Genomic DNA, 24141 nt, shown 5'->3' with positions numbered 1-24141 from the left:
AAGGATCTAGGACTAATACATGTCACCTCGTCTGGCTAATTTTTAAAGAAATTTTTTGTAGAGATAGGGTCTCCCTATGTTGCCCAGGCTGGTCATGAACTCCTGGCCTCAAGCAATCCTTCCACCTCTGCATCCCAAAGTGTTGGGATTATGGGTGTGGGTCAATGTGCCCAGCCAGAATGAGCTATTTTCTTTCAATGTCCTTATCATCATTCATTCAGAACTTCAGAATATTTTAGGCTATACATAGCAAATTCAAATGCCCATGACATGAACTATTTAGAAACAATTTTCAGATATTAAAATACTCATATTATTATAAACATTAAATATTCGAGACAAACAACTGGTAAGAAAACAATCATAATCTGTGTATTCCTTCTTTGGGTTTTTAGATAGCAAGTTTGTAGTCATAGCCATTTAAAGTTATTATTCAAAGCTGTTGCTTTCTCTGAAAGTTTAGCATTAAATGCAGCAGCAATTAGTAGAAGATTTAAACTATTTCTTTTTTCCAGAATAATGAAAACATCTTGTGGTAGATTATTGTGCTCTGTAATATATTTATTGCTATTTTGCTTTGTTAAATGAAAAAACCAAATTATTGGAATTAAACTATGCCTTTTTTGGTGTTTGATGATCCTGACTGCTGGAATAAGTCGCTTCATCCATGTCTGAATCTCCACGGTCCGAGTAATCAGTTGCATCAGAAATGCCGGGCTTTTTAGTTTTGCTTTGGTTACTATCAGCGGAAGTGTTTTTCTCAGTGGCATTGGATACTACAGATGGGGAAGGGCTGCCATGCTGTGATTCCTGCCAGGTTTGGTCACCTATATGGCTGGCAAAGAAACCATTGGCCTGGCTCTGAGACAAGCTGGCACTCTCGGTCCTGGAATCTTGAGAACTCACGCTTCCTTCTCGCAGGCCCCCAGACAGCCCAAAGGAGCTCTCTGAGATATGCTTCAGGGTACCACGTGACCAGTGGTGATCCTTGGAAGAAGAATCTATAGCACTGTCTTGCATGTAGGAAGATTTTTTCATGTAGTTTTTCATCCCATTGGTGAGATGAACAGGAGTAGAAGGCACTAAAAGTCAAAATCCATCAATGAGAATAACAAGTTAGTGACACACATTCTTGTGCTTACACACATACACAATGTTTCCTGAAGTTTGTTGGAAGAATTTTTATAAGGATGACACATGCAAAACACATGACCTAGTAGACTTTCTTTGCTCTCTCCTTTGGTCATTCTTGTGACAACCTCTATTAAAATGCATACCCCTTTTACCTTAACTTCCCATTTCCATTCTCCAAGACCCATTTCAAACCAGTCTTTTCTGTGGAGACTCTGATTCCGAAAATAATTTATATTTTCTTAGTATTCACCATTCTGAGTCCTTATTAAATAGTTATTTGCACACTTAATTTATTGACCTACTAGACTGTATTTTTTGGACTCCAATTAATGATCATGGAAGGTAACTCCAAATTGCTTATATATCCTTACCAAAGGCCACTTTAGGCCAAGTGTAGTGGCTCATGCCTGTAATCCCAGCACTTCTGGAGGCTGACATGGGTGGATCACTTGAGGCCAGGATTTCGAGACCAGCCTGCCCAACATGGTGAAACCCTGTTTCTATCAAAAATACGAAAATTAGCTGGGCATGACGGTGTGCATCTACTCGGGAGGCTGAGTAGTCCCAACTACTCAGGAGGCTGAGGCAGAAGAATCGCTTGAACCTGGGAGGTGGAGCCTGCAGTGAGCAGTGATCACTTCACTGCACTTCAGCCTGGGCAGCAGAGCAAGACTCTGACTCAAGGAACAAACCAAAAACCACTTTAAAAAGCTTTCTGAAGGGCCGGGCATGGTGGCTCATGCCTATAATCCCAGCACTTTGGGAGGCCAAGATGGGTGGATCATGAGGTCAAGAGATCGAGACCATCCTGGTCAACATTGTGAAACCCCGTCTCTACTAAAAATACAAAAAATTAGCTGGGTGGTGTGTGCCTGTAATCCCAGCTACTCAGGAGGCTGAGGCAGGAGAATCACCTGAACTCAGGAGGCGGAGGTTGCGGTGAGCCGGGATCGCACCATTGCATTCCAGCCTGGGTAACAAGAGTGAAACTCCATCTCAAAAAAAAAAAAAAAAAAAAAAGCTTTCTGAAAACACAAACCACAGATGACATGTGAAAAGGAATTAAAGATGAGAATGGATAAGAAATTAAAAGTTTTATGTAGTAATTGACAACAAGGGAAAAATTACAAGAGTAATGAGCAACTGGAAAGAAAATACTTGTGACAACAAACAATTATCAAAGAGATAGTATCCCTAATATACAAAGAGTTGCTAAAATTAAACAAAAAAAGTGTTTTCAAAACTCCCATTGAACAAGAGATATGTAGACTGGAATAGGCAGACTGGAAATTCAGAGTAAAATACAAATAATAAATATATGAAAAGACATTCTCACTATTTCTCAGGGATCTGCAGCTTAATGCAGTTTTCTACTTATTTGGCTGACAAAAATGAGAATGACTGATGATTTCAAGAACCACTGATGGTATGAGGAGAAAAGCACTGTTATATCTACTTGATTAGTCTATAAATTGATAAAACTTTTTGTAATCCAATTTGGTGGCACTTGTCAAAATTTTAAAGTACACACTCTTTAATCTAGTTCCAGACATCTAACCTGCAGAAATACATACATTTCAATGGCGTAGTAAAAAGTTTATTCGTTGGAGTAACATTTATAATAGAATTACAGCTAACCTGATACATAACAATAGAAGAAAAGTTAAATTTTGATATGTCTATAACAAATAAAATGCTACATTTAAAAGATGTACATGTACATGGATAGCAATAGAATACGTTAAGTAAGCAGTTACAGAATGGTCTTTAGAGTATAAAACAGATTTTAAAAAATAGTGTGCATGTGTGTTGTTATATCTCACATATATATCTATTCTACACAGAAGGCTACATGTATGCCAAATGGTTTCCCTAGGTAAGAAGGTAAGGGGACTTTGACTTCTTACTTCATAGGTTTTGCATAAATTGGATTCATTTTTAAGAAACTAGTATGTATTCTGTAACTTTAAAAATTAGCAAACAAAAACAAAACTAAAAGCCTTCCGCTTTGGTGCTTACCAGTTAACAGTGTAGCGGGAGTACACATTGGTAATTTTCTAAGTTCTTTTGGGTTGTACCTCTTTTCAAAGTGTCACTACAGAATAGTATGGTAAGATTCAACTACCTTTCTGAAGAAACAATTTCACAGATGTAGACTTTAACATTATACTTTTAATTTTTATTTAGCATAGATGGGAAAAAAAACCCACATAAAACTCTGCTGAGAAGAAAAGCCTTCTCTGATCCTTTTAATAGGTAAAGTTCCTCTGTTATATGCCCTCTTGGCACCTTGGGCTTCTTGTTAACACTTACCACAGTTACAATTAAAAATCTGTCTAGTCAGAAAAGAATGCTTATCTCCTTTGATAAAGTATAAGTTCCATTAGGGCAGAGTTTTTTGGCCTTGCACATTACAGGCACTGAATATTTGTTGAACAAATGAATAAATTTTCTGCAAAACATCTATTGAAAACATAAGTAAGATGGAAATCCCTTAGAGCTTAATTCACGGGGCAATAAATTAATTCTGAATTAATATGATCCTTTTGCTAAAAAAAGTGGTGAATAATGAGACCCAGTGATTTGCTTAAAAAATGTTTCTGGTCTTGGCTGCTTTAAACTTGGAAGTATGTTACAACATTTCCAACTGCAGTTGTCTTCCTTTGCCTAATGTGACTAGATTTTAATTAGATTATATAATTAGATTATATAAGGTGGGCAGTGGTGGTGTCTTCCATTTCCCTTCTATTGGTTATGTTTGCTCACAGTAAGCAAGTGTGTAAAGTATTATTTATATATGTACATATACAGACATACAAAATACATATAATATTCAGTAAGAAGAAACGATAGTCAAAATGACTCACCTGTATAAAATGTACTAATATTTTGTCACAACATATTATATAATATGTTGATGTTTTTCATCTTCTATTTTATCATAAGTATCTAAAGCTATGTCTAAAATTCACTATCTAAAATTGTTTTTCAGGTAACTTTATTTTACTAATTCTTTTATGTATTTCCCAGTGTCTTTGAGATGAAGGTAACTTACTTGTATCTAGCACTTCAATGTTTTTGAAAAAGAATATTAATGGCAGCTAACATTCACATTTAAATGCTTTATATGTACCAGGCAATGTGCTCATTCTTTATGTGCATTACCTGATTTAATTTTCATAATCTATAAGATAAGCATGTTTATAGTCATCATTTGATACATGAGCACAGTGAGGCTTAGAAAGTTCATGTGATTGGCTCAAGGTATACAGTAGTAAGCAGTAAAGACAGAATCTGACTCTGGATTCTGCAACCCTCCCTGTTTCCCACTGCACTGTCCTATGCCACATGGGCTATGTGTGCTTCTTCCACAAATACTGTCCTAACACTTGATCCTCATAACAAATAACTCTGGGCAAGGCAGACAAGGCAGGGCAAAGATCATCGTCTACTCTTTAAGTAAAAACAAAAGAAAACTGTGGCTCAAGAAGGCTTAAGTCATAGAGCTAATAAGAAGCACAGACAAAGCTCAAACACCAGGTCATCTGATCTTCATCAAGCGCTTTGTCTCCAAACTGCTAAAAGAATGGGATAATGAGACAAAATGAAATGGTCTCGTTTTAAAATTTCTAGTTTTTGGTGATTTTTCTTTCCTTTTCATAATCTAGTTCAGGGCAGGACTTCATATATAACTAGTATGTAATATTAACTACACAATGATAAATAACTGATTTGACAAAAGAAGAGATGGAACGTACTAAGTAATCAGAATTAAGTTGCACCAATTTTGTACCCAGTGAATCTACCTTTGTGCAAATATAACTAAAAAGGAATGAGACAGAAAATTTTTGAAGAGATGAATGAAAAAGTAATACTGATGCATAAAACTGAAACAATAAACAATACTGATGCATAAAACTGAACTACACCTGTCAAAATACTAGAAATAAGAAACTTAAATCCAATGTACTGAAGTGCTTGTGAAAAGTGAAACAGAATACACAAGTAAGAGATATTCACAACATTACCTTTGGGTGTCTTTTCTTTTGGCTGAGAGATAACAAGTGTCACATCTTCAGGAGCATTTTGCAAAATTTCAATTGCAGCATGGTGGCTGACTCCCTCCAGACTCACACTATTCACAGAAATCAAACGGTCTCCTGTACAAATAAACAGTCCAGTATCTTCAACAAGAAAGATAAATTTATTCTCAATCTTAGAAATATCATCTCTTTCTCAACATTTTTTTTGGCCTAAGTTCCATTTTCACCACCTGTGCAAATTTTCATGCCTGTCAGAAAATACTTAGAAAATTACCAAAATGTAAAGTACCTGGCTTCAAGCAACCATCCAAGTCAGCTGGTCCTCCAGGGGTAATTGAACTGATAAATATCCCTAGGTCCAGTCTTCCCATCTTCTCCCCACCAATAATTTGAAATCCTGTAAAACAACACATTTTAAAAAGATCTTCATATTGCTGCTTTCACAGATTAACGATTAGCCTGCCTGAAACGCAGAAATGTCAGGACTGTTGATATCAAATGATTAATAGGTAACATATATTAAATTTGGTAGAAGTATTTCTTGAAGGCATTTCATATTTGGCATTTGGTGACTGGGTGGGTAGGGTAATGGGTTTGTGGGTGGGCAGCCAGTATCTTGAGATCAGAAGTGAGCTGGTGCTGCAATGCCAATGCTATGCTATAGACTTTTTCTCTGAATCCTCATAGACCTTCAAGAATCTCACAGTGACTTACCCAAGCCATACTTTGCATCTTTTTTCAGGTTCACCAAGGTGATCTCCCTTTCTGGTGAAGACACTATGCTCCATCTTTTGTGTTGCATATCTATTGGGAATTTATAAAGTAAATATAACATGCTCAGGCATTAAGACTGTCAGCTTGTTTTAACAATTTAAATGTTAGCAAAGCATGTTAATAGATTGCTCTGTCACTTAAACATATATTTTAAGGTTACTGATACTGTTATAATTTTATATTTTTATAGTGATTGATAGTTTATAAAATGATTACATATTACATTTATTCTTGATAAGCTGTCCTTTTGAAATAAGTATATTTCAGTTACAAATGATTAAATAAATCTTAATAGGTTAAATGATTTGCACAAGTTTAGTCAGCTAGTACAGGAAAGAGCTGAACTTTTCAGTTTCTGACTGTTACACCACAATCAACTCCCTGAATTTGACAGCTCAATATATTAAAAAATTCCTAAGTAATGGTTGACATTTTAATTTATAATTAGTAAAACATTCTTAGTAGGTTCTTGAGTAAAACAGCAAGAAGAAATGGAATCTTTTTTTTTTTTTTTTTTTTTTTTTTTAGAGAGTCTTGCTCTGCTTCTCAGGATGAGAGTCTAGTGGCGTAATCACACTCACTGTAGCCTCCACTCCTGGGCTCAGGTAGATCCTCCCACCTCAGCTTCCTGAATAGCTAGTACTATAGGCACGTACCACCATGGTCAGCTGATTTTTTATTTTTGTAGAGATGGAGTCCCAGGCTGGTCTTGAACTCCTGGCCTCAAGTGATCCTCCTAGCTAGGCCTCCCAAAGAGTTGGAATTTCAGGTGTGAACAACTGCACCTGGTCAAAAACTGGATCTATTTTTAATAGTCCCATTAATAATTCCTTGTCTAGGACATGTACTCTCAAAGGATCTTTATTCATTTCAAATTTTATTTGTGAAACAGACTCATGAGGTAAGTAAAGAGATTTTTAACCACTGTTTTGCAGATGAGGAATAACAGTTTGTGACCTGCTCAACATAATGGCTGGTATCAGTGCCCAGTAAAATGCTGAAGTCAGTACTTGATAAATCCTAGTTAAATAAATTGAATGAATGTCAGCAGAACCAGAATTTACTTTTTCTTCTTTCTAATAGGTTTTTTAAAGTGGCTAATCATTCACAAATAACTTCTTAAACCAATAAATGACACATAATGGACATTGTTAATCAAGTTAATTCATCTCCTTAGCAATTCAAGCATTTACACAAACACACACACCCTTCTTAACATCAATTACAATGATAGTTCAAATTGGTCTGTGTGTGAAGGTGGTGGTGAGTTTGTTCAACATATTTAGAAAGATATTTTTGGAAACCAAATCTTCAAATTCAACTCTACATAGTTCTGAAGTATACAGAAGCTTTCTGAAAATAAGAGGTTATGGCATCACTAAAATGTAAGCCAGAATTTCCTTAAATCTTCATATGTATTTTTGCAACAACCAAATCAGTATGAAAACAGAATTTATTTCTGTATATGCAACCTATAACCACCCATGGACTTAAAACTGTATTAATATGTCATAAAACAAACAGTAATTTTGTCACAAAACTTGTATGCTTAAATGATGTAAATGTGATACTTCATATTCTAGAAATAAATTACTTTAATTTCAAAAAACAATAATTTCCTCTCAGGAGTGAATTAGCCTTGTGTCTCAACACTTGCACTGTTTTGGTGCAAGTTTGCTAGCTCTCTGTAGTGTATGTATTCCTATTCCGTCATTTCTTTTTGACCCAAACTTAGTTATTAGCAATAAGAGTAGTAATTCAGCATATCTAATAATTTTATTAATTAAATTACAAAAACTATCATTGGACAACGGTGTGAAATGCCTTATATATTAGGTGGTTCTTAGCAAAAGACCATCCATTATTTAATGCTTACCTTAAGTGTCCAAGATCCTTTTATCAAAAAATAGCCAATTAGCTCTAGTTTTTAGCTAGAATGAATACAAAATGACAAGAACAAGACCCAAAAATGAAATAAAACAAGGGGGTAAGGTCACATTAGGAATTGAAATCAGACTAGCCTTAAAGTGACCACACTGATGAGGTGGTAAGAGAGAACAGTGCTTTGTAAAGTGATTAAATGATGATCATTGCTTTAAATTTCCATTTCCTTCTTTAAGTTTCAGATTGAATCACCCACTGTTCAGGAACTGGGATGCTTGGAAACTGATGAAATCCACTATTCTACGGTAGGTACATAATAAGTTCATTAGGCATACAGTTCCCAGAAAAGCAAAATCCCAAGCAGTAACGACAGAATAAAATGAAAGAAGAAAGAGAAAATGGCTTGAGGAGAATAATGGCTGAGTTGCTCTGGTTCTCATGCCAACTAAGAATAAAAAGGTACTTCACTGTGGTAGGTTTTAAACATCCCAACAAACCCATCAAAAGTTGAAAATATCTTAAGTCAAAAATGCATTTAATACATCTAACCTACCATACGTCCTAGCTTTAGCCTAGCATAACTTAAAAATGCTCAGAACACTATGTTAACTTACAGTTGGGCAAAATCGTCTAAAACAAAGCCTATTTTATAATAAAGTGGTTACTATCCCATAATGTACTGAAAGTGACAAACTGTACTATACTCAAAGTGGAAAAACAGAAGGGTTGTAAGGGTATTCAAAGTCCAGTTTTTACTGAATGCTTATTTCTTTGGCATTGCTGTAAAGTCAAACCGTGATAAGTTGGTGACCATCTATAGTTTGTGATTTGGACATTTCAGGAAGCAGTATGAAAAACTTAGCTTTTCAATTGCTGTATAATAATTACAGTAAAACAAGAAACATTAAAATCAAGTTTACATAATTTTTGGAAATGTTTTACATATTTTTGTTTTTACTCTTATAAAGGAAAACCAGTGTGATTTTTCTAAGTTGAATAACTTTTTTTTTGAAATCACAATTAATCAAAGGATTAGAATCTTTTCCCTATCACTGTTTCAAAGTGTGATATTAGAAGAATCATGACTTTCTCTTTGATCTTTTCTTTCAAATTTCACATTCTTTAAGAATCTCTGGAGGCCATAAAAGGTAAGATAGAATCTAACACATTCATCCTTGTTCTAAGTGATGAATAATTTAATTTTAACTGACGTTCATTTATAATTTTAATCTAATAATCTTGACCAGCAGGAAGAACACCGGAATTAGAGTAAGAGGTCCTATATTTGATGCATGGGCAAGTTAATTTTACTTTTTGATCCTTACACTATTTGCAAAAACATGTTTGCCATGCTCTATTACGTGAAAACTTGATTTTCAACAGACTACTAATTCAGGCTACTTGGCCAGATACAAAGAGAGTTTTGAGGAAAATTATAGCCTTGTTTGCAAGCTGAATGAGGCGTACCTCTATATGAAGGTGGATTGGCCCTACTGTAAGGGCAGGTGGGATGATAAGGCTTGTGAAGTTTAAATAGGGAAACTACCCAATGTAAATTCATGCTCATTGGCTACCAATGTACATTCATATTTTTTTTATCATAACTTAAGCTACAACACATTTTAAATTATCATATTTGAATAGATTATTATCCAGCTTCTTTCAAAGTTTTAGCAGGGAGAAATACTACTAAGGCATGATCACATTACGGGGAGGTATAAAGAGTAGATTAGAGCATAGACTCTGGAAACAGATTGCCTTTGTTCAAATCTTGGCTCTACCACCTGCTAACTTGGTGACCTTCTGCACAACTTAACTCTCTATGCTTTGGTTTCTCATTTGTGAAAAAAAATAACACCACCCACCTCATAGGGTTGTTTTGGGCATTAAATGAGAAATAATAAAAAGTGCTTAGAACAGTGCTGGGGACATAGTAAGCACTAAATAACTGGTAGTCAATAATTACTACCATATGGACATGTTAATAATTAAGTTATTTTAGGTATATAGGCATTCTAAATTCAGTTCATGTAACAAGTTTGATCATTAGAAAGCTACATAACAGGATTAGCAATTTAGGCCCAAGTATAAGTTCAATAACTTTTTCTTTAATAACAGGCCCTAAAATATTTTTGAGAATTGATACATTCAAAAATAAAATGAGAAGGAAAAAAACCTCATCTTCATTTGCTGTATTTAAGACACTGTGTGTAGTTTTACTTTTAAAAGCAATTTTAATTCCAAGAAATTTTTTTCTCTGTTAAAGAATTAGTATGTGTATTTTCATTAGAGAATGAGAATTATACAAAAGAACACTTTGGTGTTTGACAGTTTTGACCTAAAAAAAAAAAAAAAAAAACAAAAACCAGCAATTCTATATAGTGCAGTCTAATCTCATGCCTTCTGTTTTACCTTGGCTACAGGAATATTGAAACTAAATTTACAACTTCATCAAGTTTAGCTGTATTAGTAATTTTAATTAACATAATGGCTTCTCTCTTATCAGGTTTTTGATTATTTCAACTTTAAGAGTCTAAGACTCACACATTTTGGAGGAAAGTAGTATATAGATAGTAATAAAACATTCTGTTCTACCATGACATTTGTTAGAAAGATCAAATAAGATAAGACGTAAGTGAAAATACTTTGCAATCTAAATTCTAAAAATTTTGAAGCCACTGATTTTCAAGTCATTGGACATTTCTGGTCTTCTTACAATTTTGTTTCTTAGATTCCTTCTAAATTATAATCTCAGCATTTAAAGTCTTCAAAATCTCCTCCTAATATTTAGCATAAGATTAAAAACTGGTCCCTACTTAGCTTTCAAACTTCACCCTGGCCCCCACATGCCACCATACTGAGACACTCACAGTTCACTAAATCTCTTTTCTCATGATTCCATGTCTCTGACAATGCCATGCTCTTTATCTGGAATGCTTATCTTTATTGTTCTGTCTGAATAAATCCTCCTTTCTCCCTAAGACTCAGCTCAAGAATCCCTTTAAAATAGCTACCTCAGTTAAAACTCTTTTTATTACAAATTCTCTCTCATCTGAACTATTATTTTAGCTTCCCAATTAGTGTCCTTATCTCTAATTTGTCACTTCATCAACATTAGCCTAAATCAGAGGTCCCATTACATCACCATGATGCTGAAAAATACAACTCTCCTTTAACTTCAATCTAAGACCAAGTCCTTGGCATGGAACTTAAGACTCTTCATTGTTAGGTCCAAGACTGTCTCAGTAAGGTACAAGTTAAGAGAAAAATGATGGAAATGAAGGGAAAAACATTTTGTAAACCTACCATTTTCTTTTAAGGGTACTTGAAATGAAGAATTTCCAGAACTATGCATAGTCATTCCTGTGGCATAAATTAAATTATTAGACATTTCATAAGATAGTCAGATGCTGGATATCGAAATAATTTCTTCTGATAAGCTCATAAAAATAATAAAACAATAAGGTAGCAACATCTTATATTAACACTGAAAAACATACTCCAGTAGGCATTTTTACTATTTTAAATAGTAGCTAAGTGTAATAACTTGTTTTGCAGCATAAATTCAAATACCAATATATTGTCTCTGATAATATTTTAATATATCAAATGTGAGATGAAACTGGAAAGGGTTATTTGTTCGAGTGTTAAAATTCATTATTCAGTTATAATGAAAAAAAATACAGAAAAATTTCCTTTTAAGAGTGTTTTATGTTTTCTACAGAATATTTCCTTCTGATATGTAATGAATTTTCATGTAGACCAAAGCCTCCGTAATGAAAATAGTTTAGAATGTATAAGGCCCCATTATATGTGAACATACTTTGAAAAGTATTTCCTAAAAGATCAAATCAATCTTTGCCTATTTTCATTCATTAGAATGGAGTTTTATCTAAGTTTAACTGACTGAACTTAAATTGATGATAGTATAATCTCTGAAAGCTGTGAAAGCCTCCATTAATAATGTTGCTTCCATAAATATTTATGTATTATAATGCAGAGTTCTATTTTGTCTTCATTTACTCTACATGCTCCGAATCCAATTATAGAATTAAAAAAGCTTTCAGACTTTGAGTAATTAGAGATACATTAACAAACCTTGGGCCTAAGGAGGGAGTTAAGTAGTAGTATTTGGTAAGACAACAGAAGGGAAGCAATCCTTGTTTTCCTTTGGTTTCTCATGCTGTTTCCAATTTTGAGTTCAGATCTCTGTGCTTAAATAGTCATCATTTTGAAAGACTGACTCCAGTGCATTTCCGTTTTAAGTTACATAAGGCAACAGGAAAACTGAACTATTTGTCTTAAAAGGTAGCATGTTTATGTGCATATACCTATATGCACAAATGCACACACACATACACACAGAGACACACACACACACCCCTTCACTTAAATAATATGCTCTGCTAGCTGGCAGTATTTAAAGAAACTTAACTAAGAATTTCTACCTATTGATCATAGCACATTTCATAAAATTATCCAAAGTTTTAGAGATAATTTTGTTTCTGCTAAGCTGAAAGCACTCTAAGTAAATGTTTCTTTAAAACTATAGCATGACCAGAATTCATTTACAAAGGCTTGAAAGGAAAAGCCAAAGAAGGTAATCCAAAGCAATGGCACATGACAGTCTCAGTACAACTGTCATGGCTGCTGTGACCAAGAGAAGCTAACAGACTGGGTGTGGTGGCTCATGCCTGTCATCTCAGCAATTTGGGAGGCCAAGGTGGGCAGATCCCTTGAATCCAGGAGTTCAAGACCAACCTCGGCAACATGATGAAACCCAGTCTCTACAAAATATATAAAAAATTAGCCAGTTGTGGTACTGCATGCCTATAGTCCCAGCTATTTAGAAGGCTGAGGTAGGAGGATCACTTGGGCCTGGGAGTTTGAGGCTGCAGTGAGCCATGATCACTCCACTGTACTGCAGCCTGGGTGACAGAGTAAGACACTATCTGAGGGGAGTGGGGGAGTGGTGGTGGAAAGAAGAGAAGCTAACAGTCTGTACTATGAAGTAATCACTTGTTAAATCAAGTGTTAATTTGATTTGGTGCATTTTAAGTAGCCTCAAATTTATATTCAGATTTGGCAATTAGGACATGGAACCCAAAATAATTTCTTGGCAATTAAGATGGTCTTGTTCAGCTCACTCTGAGCAGGAGGTATGGGACAAAGAAGGTAAGCTTGTTTTTGCTGACCTAGAATATATGCTTGCCCAGGGTCTTCAATGGATGAGGAGTCTGATTCATGTTTCCTTCTTTCAGGACTTCTATTTAAACTTGCAACAGACTTTGAACTGAAGAGGGAAAAGGAAGGTAGGAGGGAAGTGTCAATGTAAAAAAATATGGTGAAAATAATAAAGCGTCAAAACAAAAAGATAAGTATGAAATGTAGAATTTACAAATACATAATTGGGTTAGTTACTATGTTCTTACTTATTAAGCTTTGTGACTCCTGCCAAAGGTTCTGCATCAGATCTTGCCATCTGGTGAGAAGGTTTTCCCACCAACTCTGCAACAGTTTGTGGTGGGGGTTCCATGTTAACAATGACATTTTTCCGATGTGGATAGAGAGAGGCCTGACTGAGATCATGATATGATTTACTCATCTCTCTAGGCTTTTCCTCCCATGAAGCTTTGTCATTCTTCTCTTTTGAACTGTTTTGCAATGGCTGATAAAGCGACAGCTCTGAGCAGGATAGCCTCTTCAGAATCTCAGCTTGAACTGATAAAGGTCGAACAGCAAGTTTGTTGAGGGTGCTGCTGGCCAGACTGCCAGTGCTGATTGCTCGTCCCATATTAAATCCTCTAACAGACTCTGCTTGGAGATTCAGGCTCCTAAACGAAGCTCTCTCTACAAGGAAATAGGATTGCTTTACATGATGGAAATGCCACAGTACCTTTATGAGAATAATTACGTTAATAATTAAGCAGCATGCAGTTTTTAATCATTTTGATTGCCAGCATAAGTAGATAGCTTTCAAAGTGTGGCAATCAGGCTTTTAAAAAGGAGGGCTGAAGATCTCATTTTCATATCATATCTTCATCACTTTAGCTTTCTCTTAGTTGCAGCCTACTCAACATTTCCTGCTTCATCTAATGATTTTCTTGGACTCAACAATGTTTTTGGTTTAAGCTTGCTGACACCAAATTCCTTATAGGTTTCAGTTAGCAATGAGAATGACATTTAATACAGAAATTTTTAACCCCAGTACTGTCTCTGCTAAAATACCTGCACCCAACACCCAAGGACAAGGAGAAGGAGAGATGAAACCTGGATGAGCTGACATGGTGAATACACACCTGAAAGAGAAGCTATGCAGAGTTTTGCCGAGAGAAAAAGTTCTTGTTCTTGACTATCACATTTTTTAAAGCTTAAGGCAGATTGTGATGATGATGAATTGCATACTATAAATGGGTGAATTGTATGGTATTGAATTATATCTCAATAATGCTGTTACCAAAAAACAAACAAACAAAAAATCCTTTACGGCAAATTATTCCTTTTGTTATTTCACTATGCCAAACCCACCTTCTCATCTTGCTTGTCTTAATGATTTATCTGAGGCAAGAGAGGAATGGGAGAATCAAACAACACTAATCTCTGTGTTTTAGTATCTGTAAATTAACGTGATCAGAGCGCTAGGTGTCACTTATGCTTCAATTTCTTTTACTCCCAAATAAACATCCAAAGTTGTCTTAAAGAGACTAAATTTAGAGATACTTTATAACAAGTGTTTGGCTATGACATTTTGAGGAACCAGTGTCACACTGATATTTTAATATTTGAGGCTAACAACAACAGCATTGCAACATAACGTAAATGAAGAACAGCAGCATAGGATTTCAAATGATTTAGTTTTTCATGTAGTTTTTGATCCATATCACAAGGATCCCTTTGATCCCCTCTGGAAAGCAGCAATTCTATGTTGTTGCATTCCACATGGAATTAAGTTTGACTGCTATATACCACAGCTCGAAAACTTTCTTTTATAAAGAAAATGTCTCCCTCAAGGGTCCCAGGTGATGATGATCATGATGGTGATGATGAAGAAGATGAAGAAAAAGGAGGAGGAGGAGAAAGAGAAGGAAGGGAGGGAAGGAGAGGAGGAGGAAGAAAGAAAATATCAAATGATTACTGACTTAGATTCTTGGATTGTTTTATTTTTCTTCTACTTCCTAAGAAGATCAATCATTGATATTTTCTCTCAGGCATAAAGAGGTAGGAAGACATTAAAGGCTTTTAATATTCATGCATCAGGATGAAGTTTAAAGAAACATGTGTCACTAGGAAAATTCAATCATCTCTCTCTGAAGTGGAAGTCAGCACCAAGTTAAAACAAGACCTTAACAAAAGAATTTAAAAAAAAAACACCTTCGTTAAAAATTCCCATTATCATCTTTACTTCAAAATATAAAGTTTTTATTACAGCAGATAACACTATTCTATTTTCATTTACTTTATGAGCATCCTGTAATCAAAGAAACAAAATGGAGTCTTCAGAAGAAAATGTCTCTAATATCCAATAGATTTCTTCATCCTTAAGGAAAATGTGGACCAAACTTTGGCAGAAATAAGGCTCAGTTTAGTCGGTTTTGTGAACATATTAGGGAGTATGATATATTCAAATCCATTTGTTGCCTGCTTTTGGATATGGGATAGGATCATAAACCATCCATTTATCTGGTCTTTCCTACTGCCTTGTACCTGGAAAGAACTCCAACGCAGATTAGAATGGACCTGTATGTTAATAGTAGTGTTTCAAATTTGAACACAAAGGCTTGCTAGCTCCACACACAGTCTGCAGGCCATACTTCCTAATCTCTGTTTCTGCTATTGTTCAGTCCTTTTTACCATTTTGTGCCTCCTTATATCATCAACTTAATCATATTCTCTTTGAGGAGAGGGACTTCATTTATTCTCTTATCCCATAGTACTCTGCACTTGCAAATAGTAAATGCTCAATAACTAATTATTAATCTTAAATCCATGCAAATCAGTTCTTGGGAAACTCATCAAACAGAAAGTGTAATGGATTAGGAATTAAGAGATATGACCTCTATATATGAAATGAGGGCAAAACACTATCTTCTCTGAACCTGTTTCACCATCAGTAAAATTTTGAACTTAATGACTTCTAAGGTTCTTTCTTGCACCAATGTTCTATGACTCTAAAGCAATAGCATACATTTGTTAGCCCATTAACATCTCATCAGTTATTTTCACTTGTAGTACAAATAAATAGGCAGACAGTTACTTACAAGCCAAGGGGAAAGATATAGATCACACCATCTTAAAGTGCTTTCACAAATGAGGGCAACAATACATGACTGTTATTATACTGGGGGTAAACCTGTGATATATACACAACATTATCCCCATCCCCACTCCATGAAGAGATTGAGATTCCAAAAAGGCACTTACTTTCCTAAGGTCACTCATTCATCTACTACTACTACTGCTGCTACTATTGCTATGACATAGTATAGTGGTATATAGCATAGTAGTAGTACTATCTTCTAGTGGTAAAACAATGTTGATGATGGTGACGACAAAAATGATAATGAATACTTCAGTAAGTATTTACTGAATACTCTGTGCCAGGTAGTTTTAAAGGGCTCTACATGTATGAATTCATTTCCTTTTTAAAACTTTCTGATGTAGGTATTATCTTAAGGTAATCATTTTATAGATGAAGTAACTAAGGCAAAGAGTTTAAGTAGCTTGCCCAAGGTTTTAGGGCTTATAAGTAACAGCCTCGTTTGACACTGGCAATTTGGCTCCAGAGCTAATGCTCTTAACTGCTATACCACATTGTTCTTCAGTATAAGAAGTGTTGAGGATGAGAGTCTAATTTTGAGCTTTTGTCTTCTGATTCTGTTCACTATACTACAACTAACTTTCAACTGTTAATGGATTGTACTGAATAGAATATTAGTCAAAGTAGGAATGCTGATGGCATCAGCTCTAATAAGTCTGATATTTCACTATAATTTGAAAATATATAAGAGTATATAAACTTTCTAGTAGAGCAAAGCAGAAAAAGAATAATGGGATTACTTTATAGCAGTAGTTACTGTACTTCAGCATGTGTAAAAATCATTACTGAGGAAAGCCTGTTAAGTGCAGATTCTAGGGATTGAATTCCCAAAGACTGTAGCTCTCTGAGTTTTATGTAGGTTCTTGGAATCTTCATTTCAAATCCCCATACAACCTCCACCCCCATCATGATTCTGAAAAGTTTAGAAACATCTAGTCATAGTTTGCCATTGCCCTAGTCTGGTCCTATGGAGAAACTATTTTCTGAATGTGACAGTTTGGGTAAAGAATTCATAGGACCCTGCTGCACAAGGTCATCAGTGCTATTCCATTTAATTTTTTAATCACATACTTCTCACTGTTTCACTTACACCTACAAGAATTTACTATGCAGAATTAGATTCTGTATGATTTTAATCTCTAACTGCAGAGTAAGCTTTAAATATTTCAGTTCCGATTGAGATATTTTTTCAGAGTCAGATTAGTTTTTTTCTGCTGGCTCCTTTTCAAAAGAAAGTAAAACCATTCATCCGACCATTTGTATTGGGTACTATGATTACTCATCTCAATCTCAGAACAGGGATGAACCCAAGAAAAACTAACAGGTGGTAAATCTGCCACCCAGAAAGTGTGTCTCTTCACTGTTCTGTTCTGGGTGCATACTTCCCTCATCCTCTCCCTTGTTTCCTGTGTTCTTTCCCTTATCTGTGAAGCCTGCCCATTTATCTACCAACTACTTGCATTATTTTTATCCTTCATATCCAATTCAAGTGCCACCTGTTCAGCACTCTAGCCTCTGATTTCCCTGTTTATCTGATAGTATGGATCACAAAGTTTGTACAATATAATCTGTTACCGAAATCCTGAACTTCTATTGTATATTAGTGTTTCAAGCATGTTGGTCTTAGCTTTCCAAATATTGGAAAGTTTACCAAGGGTAGAGAACATAGCCCAAACTTTTATAATGTTTACATCAACTAGCCTATTGTTGCTAAGTATAAGACATTTAAACAGGTACTCACTAGGAGTCTTCTCTCAGGGTGAACATTCAATTGAAATATTGCCTGCATTTGTGATACCTTTATAGACATTTAACATGTATATACATTGTAAGTTTTCATCCTAAACATGGCAGTTCTTTTAAAACTTGGTGCCAAAATTATGCATATTCCAAGGAGTCATCTGAAATAATCTGCTTATCCTTACCAATATCTTGGGCATCTTGGTTGCTCTGTCTTGCTCTCATCTGTAGCTGGAATTTATGCTGAGAAGAGCAGAGGTGCAGCAGGTACTGGCATACCTTACTGTTGTCTGTCTGGAAGGCATGTTTTATTCCATCTGATGTATTTTGCAATGTGATTTTCTTTTTCTACAATATTAACCAAGGGTATTCATAATTATAATTAACAAGTAGAGATATTATTTGTATTTCCTGTTAGTAGGCACTGGGTATTCTTTGACTTACATTTAATATAAATATAATCATGTATAGGCATGCATCACTTAACGATAAAGATATGTTCTGAGAAATACATCATTAGGTGATTTTGTCACTGTGCAAACATCCTGAAGTGTACTTACACAAACATAGATGAGATGGCTTACTACTACACACCTAGACGATATGGTGTAGACTATTGCTCCTAGGCTTCAAACCTGAAGCATTCAGCATGCTACCATACTGAATACTATAGGCAACTGTTTGTGTAATATGTATCTAAACATAGAAAAGGTATAGTAAAGATACAACATTATGGCGGGGCTTCCGGGACAAGGACGCATGGGTGAGGAAGGTCAGGTCCAGGAACTCTAATTCCTTGCCACTCAAGAAATGTCCCTTCTTTCAGAATATGCCTTGCTCATGTCTCGTCTCAGTGCTCGGCTATTTGGTGAAGTTGCCAGGCCTACTGATTCCAAGTCTATGAAAGTGGTGAAACTGTTCAGTGAACTGCCCTTGGCCAAGAAGAAGGAGACTTATGACTGGTATCCAGATCACCACACTTACTCTGGACTCATGCGGACACTCCGACTTCTGGGACTCTACAGAGATGAGCATCAGGATTTTATGGATGAGCAAAAATGACTAAAGAAACTTCGTGGAAAGGGAAAACCAAAGAAAGGAGAAGGGAAAAGAGCAGCAAAAAAGAAATAATGTTGGTCCCTCAAGAGGGAGAATTTCTTCCTCAGTGACAGAGAGAAGAAAGTGCATTTATTGTCTTTCCACATATTGGAGGAATGTCATCTTCCTAAATGAAGGTTATTTGGAAGAACACAGTCATATCCTTCTAATCCAGTTAAATTGTGGCTGGTTTCTTGAACACATTCTAACTGTGCAAAATTATTTTGGCCTTGGCCATGAAATGTGACGTTTACGTAGTTCTCTAATGAAATGAATAATAAAAAAAAAAAAAAGATACAACATTATAATCTTATGGGACCACCCTTGCTTGTGGTCAGTTGCTGAATGAAAAGTCAATATATGGCACATGTATTATTTTAAACAAATGCAAGAAATAAATTAATATTTTTTGCCACTTTCAGAAATTGTAGCCTAAATCTAGATTTTATATATCAGCCATCAACAAAAGAAATGAATTCCTTTGATAAGTTTATTGATATTTTGAATTTATGGTAATGTTTATAAACACCAAAACTGTTTGAAAAAGAAATAAGAAATATGTGTTCTACTCTATTGGGTAAAAAAATGTTTAACAAAATTTTTTAAATTAATATATAATGATAAGAGCTGCAATTCAGTCAAGTAGAGTCTGTGTGGCATAATGGCTGAGTAGAAGTTGTGGAAAATTAAAGAAAATGTGAGATGAAGAGGCACTGATAACATAACTGTTGGGCTGAGAGATAAAACACATTGATATTTAGAGATGGTGATTTGTGCCAAATATAGGGAAAGTAGGAGAATCACAAATCAGTTTTATCTCTCTGATATTTCTTGAAAAATGAATGTCTCTTGTGGAAGAGAGCATACTCAAATTTGTGACCTATATGGTGAGGCTTGCAGGTGATCCATGCCTTAAAAGACCAGTGTTCAACGTGTCAGAGCTCTAATACTAATGTCGCTGGAGAATCAGTTAAGTCCAGTTAGACAGTACTCTAACTCTTGGCTACTGTGCAGATTATTCTACTTCGTGTCCCTTGTTTTTGCTTCAAATGTGAAAATAGGCATGGAAAAGCCAAATTTAGTGGGCTTACGAAAGTTATAGTAACAAAGGATTACCTAAACTTCAATCATGTAGATGTCATCTTTACAATTTCTGGCCTTGTTTATTTATAAAATTTTCAGTTGACTTTTCTTTTTTTCTTTTTTTGAGACAGAGTTTTGCCCTTGTTACCCAGGCTGGAGTGCGATGGCACGATTTCGGCTCACCGCAACCTCCGCCTCCTGGGTTCAGGCAATTCTCCTGCCTCAGCCTCCTGAGTAGCTGGGATTACAAGCATGTGCCACCATGCCCGGCTAATTTTTTGTATTTTAGTAGAGATAGGGCTTCACCATGTTGACCAGGATGGTCTCAATCTCTTGACCTCGTGATCCACCCACCTCGGCCTCCCAAAGTGCTGGGATTACAGGTGTGAGCCACCGCGCCTGGCCTCAATTGACTTTTCTTACTTACATAAATTCACTTTAAAGAAACTTTGTAACACAACTGTAAATAGAAAACCAGCCCCAATTGCCACAAATAGAATCAAGCTATAAAAATATAATAAATGCAATAGAAATAAAACAACATTGTTGAATTCTAGCTAGATATTGTTGCCAATGGGATCAAACCTGTTTTCCTTGTTAGAATCAGAAATAAATAAGTATTAGAGAGGAGCTAACGACACAGTAGCAACAAACTAGAGTCTTGATTATCAGTAGTATACCCAGTAACTCTTCAAATACTTGGAGAACATTTTTTTTCCCTAACAAACATAACATTTAACCACTGTCAAGGAATTTGCAAAGACACTGAACTCCATAGTCGTAAAAATCCCTCACTGATTCAAGCATTACCATTAAGATAAGAATCTCCTTAGTTTATCTGTCAAAAGAACTACAGAACCGGTACCTATAATAAAACACCCAAAGGCAGCAAAGATCACACACACAAAATGCCAAAGATAGGTCACAGGTTCATATTAATTATGAAAAGTGATAGTATAGATGATTTAATATCTAGGAAAGATGTATAGTTTCGAAGAATATTTGATTCTCTCCAAGTGTTAATGGATGACTGGATAAAAAATGTGCTTGAGAGAACTCAGTTGTGAGAGATGAGAAGACTAAATGGTAACTTTTCCATCACCCTAGAGGTTAGTAGAAGAAAAAAGAAGGGTTAAAAAAAAAAAAAAACAAAAAAAAAAAAACAGAGTTCTGTGTTAGAGAAAGAACTTCAGGATAAATGAATGCTATTAAATACAGGAATAATTTACATGGGAATATGATCTAGTCTCTATTCTTGCAGATCTTTAAAAATGAACTAATCATGGCTAGTTCTATAGATGGGGGTTAGTGTGGTAACTTGGCAAATTAGATAGAGCTAAATGTTGTGTGATTATGACTTGTCGCCTTTTCAAAACAGTCTAAACTGGGTTTGTACTTAATGTAAGGTTTCTTCAGACATGGGCTCTGCCAGCATTTCTGCTGGGGGAAGGTAAATTAAACCCAAGTAATTTCCTGGTCCTGACAATCTTGAGAAGATGTGGGTGGTCTGGAGAACACATCATCTGGCAATCTTAGTGATACCTCTGGGTTTCAGAGGAAACCAATCAACTAACCTTTAGGTCTAGAAATGGTCTCGGGGTTGAAGATTATCCAGATCCATCAGGATCTTGGTAACTTTATAAACAGTTTTGCTGAGACTATACTTTAGCCTAAATATGAACTAAAGGTATTAGTAGTTCCTGAATACCATTAGGAAAACAAACATCTGAACATATTAATATTTTTTATTCATCTCTGAAGTCTGCCAATGGAACTTTAATGTTTAGATATCCCAACTAGGTCCAAGATCAAAATATACCTTTATTGTTTACTATCTTCCATAAACATATTATTTTCCAAAAATCACTTTCTAACTCTACAGAAATTGCACACTAAAAATCTAAAACTGCAGAAAACTCCTGAGACTAGTTCATAAAATCCAGTAAGTCTCTGTACCTCTGAGATTCAAATAACAGTTCTTACGAGGGGGGGTCTACTATTGAGCCAGACAAGGTTCACTAGGGTTAAGATAATTATCTATCTTAAAAACATTAGGAAGATTTTTCCATGTGAGAAGTTATAACTCCAGAATAAGTTCTGACTTAGTCAGAGAATTCAACTTGGTTGTAATTTAACTAAAGTTAATTGAGCATATAACCAGCTAGGAATGTGTAATAATAATCACCTGTTGAAAAAACCAGACATAAATAAAATCTCAATAATACTTTCCACAACTACAAAGGAAGAGTCAAATAGTATTAAGATGTGTTAGCCCCACTGATTGGTAGGGTCTAAGGAAAGTCTGTTAATATATTACATTGGAAGTTAGTAATTTCATTTGAAAATATAATAAAAGGAGGTTAAATGGACATACAGAAAAAGATATTTTCTTGGTTTCCCTCCACGGAAAGCGAAGGACCAATGTGCGAACTCCATTGTGAACTTCAAACACAAGGACACCTTTAGAACAGACTCCAAGCAATATTCCTGTTTGTGACTTTTTCTCAGGGTGCACTCTGTGAAAATGAACTCCATATTCTGTCAGTCTTTGGCAAACCTGTTGGAATAATGCCATACGATAGGAACACACTTTGGTAAATGGTGACACAAAGATAATGAAACCGTATAACATGGTGTGGCTGTGTCCCCACCCAAATCTCATCTTGAATTCCCATGTGTTATGGGAGGGACCCACTGGGAGGTAACTGAGTCATGGGGGCAGATCTTTCCTGTATTGTTCTCTTGATGGTGAATAAGTCTCATAAGATCTGATAGTTTAAAAAAGGGGAGTTTCCCTGTACATGCTCTCTTCTCTTATCTGCTGCCATGTCACACATGCCTTTCACCATGATTGTGAGGCCTCCCCAGCCACATGGAACTATAAATCCATTAAACCTTTCTCTTTTGTAAATTGCCCTCTCAGGTATGTCTTTATCAGCAGTGTGAAAAAATACTAATCCAGTAAATTGGTACCAGTAGAGTGGGGCATTGCTGAAAAGATACCTGAAAATGTGGAGGTGACTTTGAAACTGGGTAACAGGCAGAGGCTGGAACAGTTTGGAGGGCTCAGAAAAAGACAGGAAAATGTAGGAAAGTTTGGAACTTTCTAGAGACTAAATGGCTTTGAAGTCCAGGCTGAGGTGGTCTCAGGTAAAGAAGAGGAACTTGTTGGGAACTGGAGCAAAGATGACTCTTGTTATTATTATTATTTTTTTAGCAAAGAGACCGGCAGCATTTCATCCCTTCCCTAGAGATTTTTGGAACTTTAAACTTGAGAGAGATGATTGAGGGTATCTGGTGGAACAAATTTCTAAACAGCAAAGCATTCAAGGTGTGACTTGGGTGCCTTAAAGGCATTCTGTTTAAAAAAAAAAAACAGGGCATAAAAGTTTGGAAAATTTGCAGCCTAACAATGTGATAGTAAATTAAAAAAAAAAAAATTTTCTGAGAATTTCAAGCTGGCTGCAGAAATTTGCATGAGTAACAAGGAGCCAAATGTTAATCACCAAGACTATGGGGAAAAGGTCTCCAGGGCATGTCAGAGATCTTTGTGGCAGCCCGTTCCATCACAGGCCTGGAGGTTTAGAAGGAAAAAATGGTTTTGTGGGTGGGGTCCAGGGTTCCTCTGCTGTGTAGAGTCTAGGAACTTGGTGCACTGCGTCTCAGCTGCTCTGGTAATGACTAAAAGGGGCCAAGGTACCGCTTGGGCTGTTGCTTCAGAGGGTGGAAGCCCCAAACCTTGGCAGCTTCCACATGGTGTTGAGCCTGTGGGTTCACAGAAGTCAAGAATTGAGGTTTGGGAACCTCTGCCTAGATATTAGAGGCTGTATGGAAATGCCTGGATCCCAGGGAGAAGTTTGCTGCAGGGGTAGGGCCCTCATGGAGAACCTCTGCTAGGGCAGTATGAAAGGGAAATGTGGGGTTGGAGTCCCCACATAGAGTCCCTACTGGGGCACCACCTAGTGGAGTTGTTAGAAGGCCATTGTCCTCCAGACCCTAGAATGGTAAATCCACCAACAGCTTGCACCATGCACCTGGAAAAGCTGCAGATACTCAAGAGAAGCCAAT

At 35.9% G+C, this 24141-nt stretch overlaps 1 protein-coding gene and 1 pseudogene across 11 annotated transcripts in view; one reads left to right on the top strand and one right to left on the bottom strand.

The window, feature by feature from the left end:
* PTPN13 (protein tyrosine phosphatase non-receptor type 13) overlaps positions 1-24141 on the bottom strand; it is a 220927-nt gene that overhangs the window by 54133 nt on the left and 142653 nt on the right. For 8 of the 11 annotated variants that reach the window (XM_010334771.3, XM_003923981.3, XM_074396403.1 and 5 more), the window contains 9 exons: positions 22448-22630; positions 18078-18240; positions 13268-13685; positions 13031-13128; positions 11142-11198; positions 5892-5981; positions 5467-5574; positions 5163-5294; positions 619-1082 (listed from right to left, as the gene is read on the bottom strand). In XM_010334771.3, the coding sequence (XP_010333073.2) occupies positions 619-1082; positions 5163-5294; positions 5467-5574; positions 5892-5981; positions 11142-11198; positions 13031-13128; positions 13268-13685; positions 18078-18240; positions 22448-22630 (1713 nt within the window). The remainder of the gene's footprint in view (positions 1-618; positions 1083-5162; positions 5295-5466; positions 5575-5891; positions 5982-11141; positions 11199-13030; positions 13129-13267; positions 13686-18077; positions 18241-22447; positions 22631-24141) is intronic. The other 3 variants (XM_003923980.3, XM_010334773.3, XM_010334774.3) reach the window with 2 other exon arrangements.
* LOC101049435 (small ribosomal subunit protein mS33 pseudogene) lies at positions 18640-19238 on the top strand (annotated as a pseudogene).

The sequence above is a fragment of the Saimiri boliviensis genome, chromosome 3 (assembly GCF_048565385.1).
Source record: "Saimiri boliviensis isolate mSaiBol1 chromosome 3, mSaiBol1.pri, whole genome shotgun sequence".
Lineage (NCBI taxonomy): Eukaryota > Metazoa > Chordata > Mammalia > Primates > Cebidae > Saimiri > Saimiri boliviensis.
Note: the sequence above shows the minus strand (reverse complement) of the source record. Positions and strands in the feature narration are given on the sequence as shown.